At 37.8% G+C, this 12878-nt stretch overlaps 1 protein-coding gene across 6 annotated transcripts in view; it reads left to right on the top strand.

Annotated features, from left to right (window-relative positions):
- The window catches only part of LOC106537796 (putative RNA-binding protein Luc7-like 2), a 51851-nt gene that overhangs the window by 20182 nt on the left and 18791 nt on the right, over nucleotides 1-12878 (top strand). For 3 of the 6 annotated variants that reach the window (XM_014052043.2, XM_087723254.1, XM_087723255.1), the window contains exon 2: nucleotides 9555-9649. In XM_014052043.2, the coding sequence (XP_013907518.1) occupies nucleotides 9555-9649 (95 nt within the window). Of the gene's footprint in view, nucleotides 1-8121; nucleotides 8193-9552; nucleotides 9650-12878 lie in introns of all 6 variants that reach the window. The other 3 variants (XM_014052044.2, XM_014052045.2, XM_087723256.1) reach the window with 2 other exon arrangements.

Below are 12878 nucleotides of genomic sequence, written 5' to 3'. Positions count from 1 at the left end.
TCTCCCTCCCTAGGGACGTGCAGGCTTTGGTACGTCCCATCCTGGATACTCCTCCCCCCTCACTATGGAGAAAGGGCGTTGGTACTTACCTGATACGCCTCTTCTCATAGTGGGGGGAGGAGTATCCAGTCCCTCCCTGACTATGTTTGTATGACTAAGTTTTATGTTCACAGTTTTATGAAGTTATATAAATATTGATGTTGAAGACGATAAAAGCTAAGAACTGAATTAAGAGTCTGGAGTGAATGGTGCAACGAGTCGGATGGAGCTCTTCGTCAAAAGAATGGGTAGTCCTGCTGGCCAGGGGGCGTTACCCAAAGAGCTTATCTGACTCATCCAATCATGAGAGGACAAAGTCAACACCCATCCTGGATACTCCTCCCCCCACTATGAGAAGAGGCGTATCAGGTAAGTACCAACGCCCTTTCTCTACTTCCCCTTCCTCTCTCCCTTTTCCACTCCTTATTTCTCTCCTCTTCCCCCCCCTCTCCTATCCTTCTCTTCTTCCCTTACCTCTCTCTTCTACTTCACACTCTTCCTCTCATCTACCTGGTGAATTTCAGCCTCTGAGCAAGCTCCATTTTATGTTGATGGTATTTATAATTCCTTTTTCGGAGTATAAGACGCCATTGGCTGTGGCCACCAGAGGTATTTAAAGGGAGCCTGTGAGTGAAGAAAAAGTTGAGAATCACTGGTCTAAATAAAAAAAAACTCTTGACACTTGAACTAATTCTCACATGATGACTTTCTCTTCATCCTATGTATTCAAACATACTCAATTACCGTATTTTTCAGAGTATGAGACACACCCTTTTCCACTGAAAAAAGAGGCTGAAAATCTGGGTGCCTCTTATACACTGAATACAGCATTTTTGGCCTCCCGAAACCCCACCCCTTCACCAAAATGGCCGAGCATAGCTTGTAGGAGGCTTTCAGAGAGCTCCCAGGGCCAATACAGGGCCCTTCCGTTCAGCCTCTCATCGGCCCCAAGGACATTCTGCTACCTGGACGACATACTCCTGCTGTTGTCATCCGTTCCACAAGTGCATCGGGACCTCAATCTCACCATGCGCACCCTTGAACGGCACGGCTTTTCCATCAACCTCCAGAATTCAACATCTGGGCATGGTGATTGACTCCAATATTTGCGAGGTCTTTCTCACGCAGCAACAAGCAGACAGCATACCATCTCTTGCTCGACGCATCAGGGTGTCCAGGTCAGCTTCCATTATGACTCTATCCCAGCTGCTGGGGAAGCTGATCTCGTGCATTGCAGTAGTTCCCTGGACTCAAATGCACGCACGGGAGTTCCAGTGGTTCTTTCTTCAGTTCAACGACGTAAGGCCAGCTATTCCAAAAGGATTGTGAACATCCCTCCGAGAGTCATCACATTGCTCAGGTGGTGGCAGTTGCCAGCTCTGCAAAGAGGTTCCCTCTTCAAGGATCCAGAGAGTCTTGTCGTAACAGATGCCAGCCTGTACAGCTGGGGCGCCCATTTTCAGACTCACGTGACACAGGGCAGAGCTTGCCCACAATATAAATTGGCTGGAGCTCAGGGCGGCCAGGCTGGTGCTTCGCCACTTCCGCCATCATGTCAAGGGCACACACATACTAATACTGACGGACAACATTGCCATCAAGGCATACATAAACCAACAGGGCGGCACTTGATCAAAGGCCCTGATGTTGGAGGCAGAGGCTCTCAGGCGTTGGGCCGAACGCTACCTTGGGTCACTGAAGGCGGATCACATCTTCAGGGAGAACATCTGAAGACTGGCTGAGCAGAACTACGATCAGCAAATCGGAATGGTGACTTCATCCGTCTCTCTTTCACTGTCCGAGAGATTCAGCCTTCCGGCGGTAGATCTGTTTGTCAGTCTGTCGAACACGCAGCTTCCCCAGTTCTTTTCACAATTCCAGTGCCCCGGAACGGAAGGGGTGGACACCCTCAGATGCCACTGGCCTCCAGCTCCTTTATGCCTTCCCACCTCTCAACATCATTCCCCAGTGATCAAGAAGATCCTCCGGTGCCAAAGTGCTGCTGGTCGCACCCCACTGGCCGAGACGATCCTGGTTCGCCGACCTTGTCAACGTGTCAGTGACCAAATGCTGATGCATTCCTCAGGAGCAGATCTCTCTCAGCCAGGGGGCCATTCAGCACCCAAACCCTCAGTGGCTCCAGTTGGCCATCTGGCACTTGAGCGGGACCTCCTGAGGCAAGACAATTTCTTGGACAAGGTCATCCACACCATCCAGGCAGCCAGACATCCCTCCATGGTGCGCATCTATGATGTGACCTAGACTGCCTTTTCATCCTGGTGTCTGCCACATCGAATTGTCACCATTGCAGCAATTATTCCACAAATTCTTGACTTTCTTCAAGATGGATTGGACAAAGCTTGGGCCACCATCTTGTCCAGAGATGACTCTACGCCACTCAGCAGACAGCCCAGAGTTCGCAACTTCCTGAAGGGAGCTACCAACTTACATCCCCCAACGGTCCACCAGTAACCAACTTGGGACCTAGTGGTAGTTCTGCAGACATTGACCTCGGCTCCATTCAAACCACTTCGTTCCATCACTTTGCGCCACTTATCATTTAAGACTGCCTTTCTAATTGCAATCGCTTCGGCTCACGAATCTTTGAACTGGCGGCACTATCTGTCAGGGAGGATCTCTGCATTGTGTATCCGGACAGGATCATTCTTCGTCTTGACCCTTCCTTCCTCCCAAAAGCTAACAGCTTATTTCACAGATCGCAGGAGGTGATTCTCCCTGACTTTTGCCCGCATCCCAGGAAGCGAGTTTAGCACAAACTGGACGTACAAAGGACAATACGCATACATGAAGAGAACAGCCTCCTTCTGCAAGTACGAATCCTCCTTTGTTTCCTTTAAGCCCGCTTCGATGGGCAAGAAGGTTTCCTCCTCGACTATCGGACGTTGGCTGCGTGCCTGCATAAAGCTGGCCTACGAACATCAGGCCTGGCCAGTTCCTCCTCACATCACTGCCCATTCCACAAGAAGCACTGTGACCTCAGCTTCATGGGCAATGCAGGCGCCCATCGAGGAAATATGCAGGGCAGCAACTTGGACCTCGCTATCTCCATTTATTCGTAACTACAAATTGGGCTCCTTTGCAGCTGCGGAGGCCTCTTTTGGGAGGAGAGTCCTGCAGCGGGTCCTGACGGCTCCAGAACAACGAGATCTCTCTGCTTCCCACCCTGGGACTTTATAGCAGCGCCTAGGAGAATGACTGTTAGCTTACCTGAATGGTCGTTATCTGGTCGCTGCCGGAGTGTCCAACCCCACCCTGGGGTAATCTAGTGGAGCCGAGTCACCTCTTCTGACAACATAGTTCACCACCTTACGACATCTTCTGGACTCCACATCCTCGTTTTTCAAACTGACCTCCAAAGGGAGCAGGAAGCGTGGCTACACTAAACATTTAAATTCATTACTTGGGCAGCAAGCTGAAGTTAACCCATGCTTAGACACTCCCACAGCACCCAGAGAACGGCCATTCAGGTAAGCCAACAGTCATTTCCCACAGAAAAGAAAACACCAGGAGCCACAAAACCTGGCTAGGCCTTGGCCACACCCACCCAGGTTTTGTGGCTCCCAGTGTTTTCTGTTGGAAATTGGTCCAAATGGCTCTTTGAGTTTTTAAGGTTGCAGACCCCAGCACTAAGCATTCAAGTTTCAATACTTGCATAATAATTGTGCACACAGCGTATATAACTGTCTCATAGACAAATGTTTAAAGAGCTATAGACAGAGATACATTGAGACACGAAGCAGAATCTATAAATATCCATACATCGTTGAAGTAGAAATATAGCCATACAACTCCAAGTACAACTATTGATGATGTGGGTCAGAATAAATGACGATTGTAGTTCAACTGTACCTGGAGAACGTTGCGTTTTCCCCATCTTTTTTTTAATAGAAGTGCTGCTCATCAAGCTATCAGCATTCTTATTAGCTCAATTATTATAATGGTGTGAATCAAGATTTGAACATATGCGGATAAGCTGGCATAAATACATTATTGCTTCTCTTCATGACATTGTACAAGTGACTACAAAGACTATGAAAATAGTTTGTGATTTTGCTAAAAACTGCAGAAATAAGAGAATCCCACCAAATCGGGCAGCATCTCTTTCAATTTGTGCTCCAGAATCACATTCCTCCTGTCCAGACAAAAATCACACTAAAATTTCTGTAAGTAAAAGTGTTTTATAAAAATGTATGTAGTTAAGTATCCACTACTTGTTAATCCAAAAAAGAATTATTTGCAATTGATTTATAGTTGAAAAAAACTAAGTGCAAGGAGAATGTGTTTAGGAATGGTTACATAATAAATGCAGATATAATTTCTATGCAGTATATTGTAGAACAAAATTGACAGAAAAATATATTGTTGAAACCATTGGAGTGATTTTCTTTTTTTAAAGTTTACTAAAACCAAATACTGCATATAGGGAGGATTTGCTGTAGAAAACATAATTTACAAAACTATCTAGATTTGTTTATCAGACTAATGCTGCCATTTATGAACAGACATGAGTGGCATTAGCAGAATCATATTTTCAGAACAGTCAGAAAACAATATTTCAAAAACAAAAAAAATATTTTAAAGAAATAAACATACCTGTAGACCTATATTTCCACATACGCAGTTCTAAAGATTAAAACAAATATTTATGATCAATGTTCCTATCTATAATGAGATTTGTTTAAATGAAGGTAATTGGTAGAATACACATTATTAAAAATAACACTAGAAAGGGAAGTTTAGATATTCCTTCATTGTGGTTTTTTAAAACTTGCTTTTATTTGTATTTATTTTTTAGCATAGTAATTTCCCAGATTTTCAAGTAATAATAAATTAAGTGAAATATGTATTTTATCTTTTATGTTTATCCTTGATTAAATAAAAAAAAAGAAATTATTTTGTGTTAAAGGACTACTTTTTAAATGCAGTTTTGGTATTATGAATTACCAAGAGCACTGTTGAGTGATTATTTATTTAATAATATTTAGTTTTGCATAGTTTTGTAATAAAAATATTCAAAGTGGCTAAACAAGTTTTAATATCTGCATAAGTAAATGCCAAGTGTAATCTTTCCACTACATGAATAGACTGATTCTACCTACTTGTTATACTGTGCACAGAGATGCATGCACAATTATGCTAACAGAAAAATGTTCTGGTTCATCAGATATAAAAAGTTATTACATGTGTAACTCGTTATTTATTTTTAAACAATTGATGCTTTTTTCTGTAATATTTTATGTCCTACTTTTTGAAACATAACTTCTGCTGAATTAGGAATTTGAGGGATTTGTATAATTGGTTATGCAAGTATTCATTTAATAACAAGAATTAAAGGCTATTTGATTGATACACATGCGCGCACATACACACACACACAGTCATTTTTGCTTTTTTACGTGATAGGGAAGCAGTAATCTGGACGACTATCAGGAAGTGAAAAATATAAGAGTTTCCTTTCTGAGCTCTTGAATTCTTTAGATTATTGCTGCTCCACAAACAGAAACCTCAATTTTTAATTATTGAAAGAGTTACGTGTTGACTTTCATGTCGTCTTTGTGGACATACTTCTTACACTATCTGTAATAAGGATACCAGATTAAAATATTATAATGTAATATACATGTAGATTGGTTCATGTTGATGCATTTTCACGTGTTAATTTTTTACAATTTCATTGTAACAAACTTATTTTTATGCTAAGATAAAATCAGGATCTGTATAGGCTAAGGAAGATTTCAGTAATAGTACAATAGGAATATCAGTAATGTTACTGCGGTACTGTATTTTTCGCACTAGAAGACGCACCACACCATAAGATGCACATTAGCTTTAGAGGAGGAAAACAGGGGGTGGGGGGAATCTTCCTCTGCCTCCCAGCATCCATCCGGTATTCATCTGGCCAGTGTCCTTGCAGCAAACAGCCTGGTCAGTTTCAGCACGTTATCACAGCCCAGCAGGTGGCTCGTCAGGGCTCCGCTCCCTTGCACCCACCATGAGCCAACTGAGCTGAGCTGCTGCCGCTACCAGAAAACACTGGAGCCTTTGCTGCCAAGCAGCTGATCAGCAGTTGGCTCGACTCCCCCGGAATACTGCCGATCAGCTGTTCTAGGCAGTGGTAATCCCCACTGCCTAGAACAGCTGATCAGCGGTATTCTGAGAGGCTGATGCAACTGCCGATCAGCGAAGGCTCCAGTGTCCCCTGGCGGTGAGCGGCAGCAACAGGCTGCACCAACCCTCTCCCCTGCAATATTCATTCAATAAGACGCATAAGCATTTCCACCCACTTTTGTGAGGGAGTGTGTCTTATAGTGCAAAAAATACAGTAATTATACTGGTAGGAAGTGAGATGGGAGGGAAATAATAGTTTATATGAAACTAATTATCAAAATGAGATAGTTAAACATACCGTATTTTTTGGAGTATAAAACGCTTCCAAGTATAAGACGCACCTACGTTTGGGGGAGGAAAACAAGGGGAAAAAATCTGCCTCCCAGCAATTTGCCTTCTAACAGCAAACAGCCGTTTCAGTTTCAGTTTAGCCTGATTAGCACAAGGGGGAAAAAATCTGCCTCTACCTCCCGGCAATTTGCCTCCATGCAGCAAACAGTATGTTTCAATTTCAGCACAGCCTGATTAGCACAAGCAGCTGATTGTTGGTTGGATCGGCTTCCCGACAATCAGTTGTTTTAGTTTGCAGAGACTGCCATACTTTATTTCCACCTCATTTTCGGCCTCCAGGCGCTCCATTTTCCACCTGTTTCTGGTGGCGGGGATCGGAATGGGCAGAAAATGGGGCACGTGGAAGCCGAAAACAGGGTGCACAGAGGTGGCAATAGGCAATGGCAATCCCTGCAGCCTGAAACAGCTGAGGGTCAGGAGGCTGAACCAACTGACAATCAGCTGCTTGTGCTAATCAAGGAGGCACATTGCTGGGAGGCAGAGGCCAAAGGTTGGGGGCCAGTGGGGGGGGCAGGACTACATTTGGTGTATAAGACACACCCAAATTTTCACCCTCTCTTAAGGGAGAAAAAGTGCATCTTATACTCCCAAAAATATGGTATCTCTTTATATATTAAAAAAATTGAATGCTTACAATGGAATGTTAATAGAATGTCACCTGAAAAAATACGCACACTTTTATTCTATTGCTCTAGAAAAATATGTAGTTAAATTATGTATTGTGGACAGATTTAATATTTACTTATATGTATTGGTAATAAACATGAAATTTGATTAGTATTTCCAGATTCCTCTAAATTATCATTTGGTGGAAAACACATGTTTTAGGAAGCTAATTGTTATTATCATGAAATTATGTTGTAAATTAAAAAGTAATATAGGAATTGACTTCATAGGTTTTTGTTGTCTTTTAAATGAGATGCAAGTAGTATATAATTGCTTCCATATTTATAAAGTAGTGAAATATGGTTTGGGCCAGACATACTTTTTAAAGGAACTTATTGTTTCTAAAGAACACTAAACTTGTTCATATTTATTCATTGTGACAATTGCAAAAATACCCTGATGACATAGAATATACAACAGTAAAAAGAAATGCTAGTTCCTATTTCTCTTTCAGTTACCATTGTTATTCAATGTTGACGAACAATCTGTATTTCAAAATTTGTGTTTTAAAATGTTTACAAATTGATAATCCATGCAAGTATATTTTAATACTGATTTTGCATTTTGAGATAAGTTTTATCTGGAAACAAATGGATTTTTAAAATGAAAAGTGTTTTAAGCAAGGCTGGAAATATATTTGAAAATCTAGGTACTGGGATAACATTTTTAAGCAAATTCCTAGGTTGCTTAAAGCGGAAGATAAACAGAACATAGGGGCCTAGTAATCAAAATATTTTTCCAGCTATAATTTAGTTAACTTTTCCTTAAAAAATCTCCCTTGAATACAAAGCTGACTCGTTGCTATCAGGCACAAATACTTCAGATTTCCTATTACTCTTTACCTTCACAATGTATTTCTAGACACTGTAATTAAAATGCTGGCAGAGTTTATTATATACAAACTGAACAATATAGCCCCTTGTTTTATTTATAAAGGTTCAATGTATCTATGCCTGCCTACTTCATTCTGCAAGGGAGTGTCAGAAAGGCCCCGCATTCGCCGAGCCGTGAGTTATTGCTAACTTTTCAGATGTGTTAATGTGGAACCAACAATTTGTGTCTTTAAAAAGAGAGGAAAACTGGTGGGAAAATATCCCAGTTCCTCATTTTCTGCAGTAGTAGGTGTGGATTTTAAAGACAATTCTAAATTTTCATTAGTATAAAATTACTAAATCTAAAAACCCAGCTTCTGAAAACCTATTGTTGAACTACTCTGAAGCTTGAATTGCTTATTTGACTAACCTTGATAAACATTGATACCAGAAACAAATACTTGAGCAGAGTACAGCCCATCTGAAAAAGTTACATCATAGTTCTTTTTTAGGGCAAGTAGTTATACTGGAATTGCATAATAGGCTGGTTAGATTAAAAATTTGAAGTGTAGAATTGTTGCATAGGCTTAAATTCTTCCAAGTTTATGAGAATAGGGTAGTGGCTACATGTTTTTATTGTAAACCTTTTTCCTTTTTGAAATGAATAATGTTGGGATAAAGTTTCCAAACTCTTGGTTTTTTTTCCCAGCAGTGATATTCTGCTTCAGTAATTCACCAGTAGGTTTTCATTTTATATAATCATAATTTAAAATCCATTTTTAAAAAAACCTGGAAATACAAGGATTGTATCTGGTTCTGCATCTTTAGACTGAAAATACAGTTTATGGAATTATATTTTTCAAATCTGAAACAGTGAATATGCTGCTACCCATTGTCAGGGGAGAAACCTGTAATAAATCAATAGCCAGTGTTTTGCCTTATCATTTGGATAAAAATTTTCCAACCTTGTTTACAGATGTGATATCAAACTTGAAATTGAATTTCAATATGTGGTAAGCAGGTTGATGCTTTCGGGTTTATAAAAGTTTGTAAAAGTTCCAATTTATCTTTAAATGTTATATAATCAAATAGAGGAATTCAGCTCTCTTGAATAATGCTGTTTGCAGGCATTGTTTTCCCAGTGATATAGTACAGATTTGTTTTTGTTTTTAAACTTCAGTATGTGTTGCTCCTGCCGGAAGTAAATGGATCAGTGCTACAGATTATATTTTGAAGAATTGACAGCAGGAATTCAATAAACATCAGAAAATGTAGTATAAATGTTTTGAATGCTGTTGATGCTAATATAAACAATTTTACTAGGAATATTAATTTATGCCTGTCATAAATTTGTTTTAGAAGCTATGAATTTTCATCCAGTGTAGAGTTATAAACTTTCATCCATTACGGAAGTTGAAATGATATAGTCCTAATATTTTTCTTTTTGTGAAAAGTAGAATATTCTTTTAAACAAAAGTGAAGTTATATGAAAAGTATGAATGCTTTATACAATATTACATGATTTTCTAATCGGAAATGTATACTTCTATTTTGCAGGAGATACTACACGTCAGCGAATTAAATTCAGTGATGACAGAGTGTGCAAAAGTCATCTTCTCAACTGTTGCCCTCATGATGTCCTCTCAGGAACAGTGCGTATTCTATATTCATAAATATTATAGCCATAAATATTAAATTATAAGTTAAGATATATATTTATCCCTGCAGAAGTACTCAAACTAATTAATCTTATTTTTGATGGTGTATTTACATTGTAAAATTAAGGTATAGGGATTTGCAACAACTGGGTTAGGGCACAAATATGGGCAGGTATATCGGACATATGAGCACAAAATATATCAAAAACAGATTTTTCTGAGATAATGTAATAGCTGTTGCCCAAACCCAAAAAAGGACTCTGCCTTTTAAGAGTTTATGACGTGACTCAAGAATCAACATAGGTCCTACATAACTTTTTTGCTTTGAATCCAGATTGTTTAATAAAATACAATATGTTGCATTATTTTTATGCTGAAATTGGAAATAAAAATCAATATGAAGCATTTAACAAAAACATAAAACCTGGATGAATCAACAAATGCCAGTTTTTACTCCTCCAAAATACTAGTATAGAAAATTATCTGAATGGTTCTCCAGAATTCAGTTGATGTAGTAAATACATGTACTTTTTCACCAAATTAGAAACCTATTATTTTTCATGCTAATCTTCAATTGAAAGATAGAAAAATTTCTGTGTTTTTCATGTACTGTTATTTTGTTTGTCCATCTTTTTTAATTATCAGCTTTCTTTGCAAAAGATATTACTCCCTTCCATTCCCTTCTGCAGAATACATCATAACTTTAAATAAAGAAGCAGATTTAAAGTCTGAACTTCAGAATTAGAGACATCGAGAATTGCCTTTTCTATATTTGTTCATTTATACTCTTTGGGTTAATATTAATACTATTTATATTTAATAATAAATTAATATAATTCATATTTGGGATAAAATTGTTTATCACAATGTAAGCCAATGATTTAAAATTGATCATACCTTATTAGTGGTAGAATTCATATAGTAATGGAATATTATGCATGTGTCGTAGATTATTGCATTCATAATTTAAATACTTCATATTAAAACATAGACTGGAAAACAGTTGACCATGGTACAACTTGTAAGAAACATTGCACACAGTTTGACTTCAATGGCACCTGATAAAATTGTTCCAAGGGATATTTTGTTCTTCAAATTGCTATTTGACTACCTCTGGGCTATTTATTTTTATACTTTTGCAAGTATATATTCATGGAATGTTTTTATTTGACAAGTTTTATTGTAAAAGTCTAACTCAGTATTTTCAATGTAACTGAATTGGGGGATATAGAATAATTTCTATGATTATGATTAGTTTTTGCTGGTCTTAGAAAAAGTCCACAGTTATAACATACAGAACTGAAAAATAGAAATTCAGTTTTAACTTTAAGAAAAATCCTAAATATCTGAATAAAATTATTATACATCTCTCAAAAAAGGAGAAAAATAAATAACAAATTAAATTTTAATTCATGCATTTGGAAACTTTTTAATTAACTGCTAAGAAATCAGTAATGCTATAATGTATTATTTTCCTATTATTTAAGCAGTTAGCATACAAAAATGCCCAGAGATGAAATTTACCTTTAAATGCAGAATATTTAAAGATTTACAGCAAGATAGAATAGACTTGTCACCATGAAACATGCTATAATTTAAATCTAATTTTTCTGGCTAAACTATAACTTAACAGATTTCCAGATTTATATAGTCCAGAATTGCAAGTATTCATTTAAGAGTCTTTGTTAATATATAACTTTTTTCCAAAGGCCATCCGGAACCTGTGCTTTTTTACTGCTTGTGGCTCTAATTTTAAGTCTGCTTTTACAAAAACTGTATTCAGCATCTTTAAAGTTCTATTGCTTTATCTCTTTTTGCCAGCCTCAAGCTTTTATTGATTAATTGATTAGATTATCCTATAAATTTCAGGAAGGCTTTAGGGTGACAATCTGCCTATAGCAATAGCTCACTAAGGTGGTTCTGTCACCTTAGTGGGCTATTGTGAGAATGAGTGGCTTGATTGCACACAGTGAATTTCCAAGAGTACAAATGGACTTAGGTCTATGTCTTTTCAGTCTAGATCTTAATAACATAACAACACTGGATCTGAACAAAGTGAATGCTGAATCTAGATTAAATTGGTAATGCTAGAGTTCTGCTGAAGTCAGTGATATATCCTATTTTTTGTTAACTTGTTTTCATTGATTTAAAATGGTTAAAACGTTTAAATACAACAAAAGATAATTCTGGAGGCATTGAAATGAAGATCTTTTATGATCGTTACTTTTTATTCATAATGGAAGGGAAATATCTGTACATTTGGCATTTTTGGTTCCCTCTGCATATTTTGATGTTGCCTTTCACCATCATTTCTCTAAAAACCTTTGGGGTTTTTTGTTCATTTCTTCTGATTTATAATACTTGAAGAGTGCTGTCTTGAGCAAATTCACTGGAGAAGATATTGAAGTTCTCTGTCTACCTTCAGAGAATGATAGCTGGAATCATATTTATTTAAAACCAAATCCATGTCATTTTATAAATTTGTTTAATATGTATTATTGTGGTAGTAATAAACACAACATTACCACTTCTATTTAAAGTACTAAACTGATATTTGCATTTTGTGTCACACTGGCATACAAGAAGAAGAGAAAGCAAAACAAAGTGAAGAAAATGTATTGTGTATTTTATTTAATCTATAAAGTGGGAAAGAGAAATGCCTCTGAGTCAATATTGACTCCTGGAAACTTTCTGGACAATTCCCTGACGTTTTCTTGGCAGGATTTCAGAAGTGGTTTGCCATAGCTTGCTTCCTAGGACTGAGAGAAGTCTGAAGTCTTGAACTCAGTCTGCTAGTTTCTAGCCTGTTGGCGTTCTCATGCATCTGATTTAGAGCACTGTATATAAATTTTCTTGTCTGCAGCCTAAAAATTTTCTATATATATTAAAATCCCTTATACATAAAATGTGGCTACTGGCAAGGGAATTTTTAGCATACTCTTCTATGGTGTTGATAACAGTTTTAGCATGTAATGAACTCTTCAGAATAGATCTAGATACTGTCTTCACAGATTGCCTAAACTGTGGTTTGCTGAATAAGCCAGTATCTAGATCCATTCTGAAGAGTTCATTACATGCTAGAATTGGCTGCATTTTCACAGCTGCTCTTATCAAAACACAGAGATAAATAGTGTCACAAAAGGAGTGGATAAAGAACAAATAATGACATCAGAGGAAACAGGTAGATTTGCAAAACAATAATTATAAGGTTTTATTTTTTATT

Source organism: Thamnophis sirtalis, unplaced genomic scaffold (assembly GCF_051295495.1).
Source record: "Thamnophis sirtalis isolate CommonGarterSnake01/CBP01778 unplaced genomic scaffold, rThaSir2_p1.2 scaffold_9, whole genome shotgun sequence".
Classification (NCBI taxonomy): domain Eukaryota; kingdom Metazoa; phylum Chordata; class Lepidosauria; order Squamata; family Natricidae; genus Thamnophis; species Thamnophis sirtalis.
Note: the sequence above shows the minus strand (reverse complement) of the source record. Positions and strands in the feature narration are given on the sequence as shown.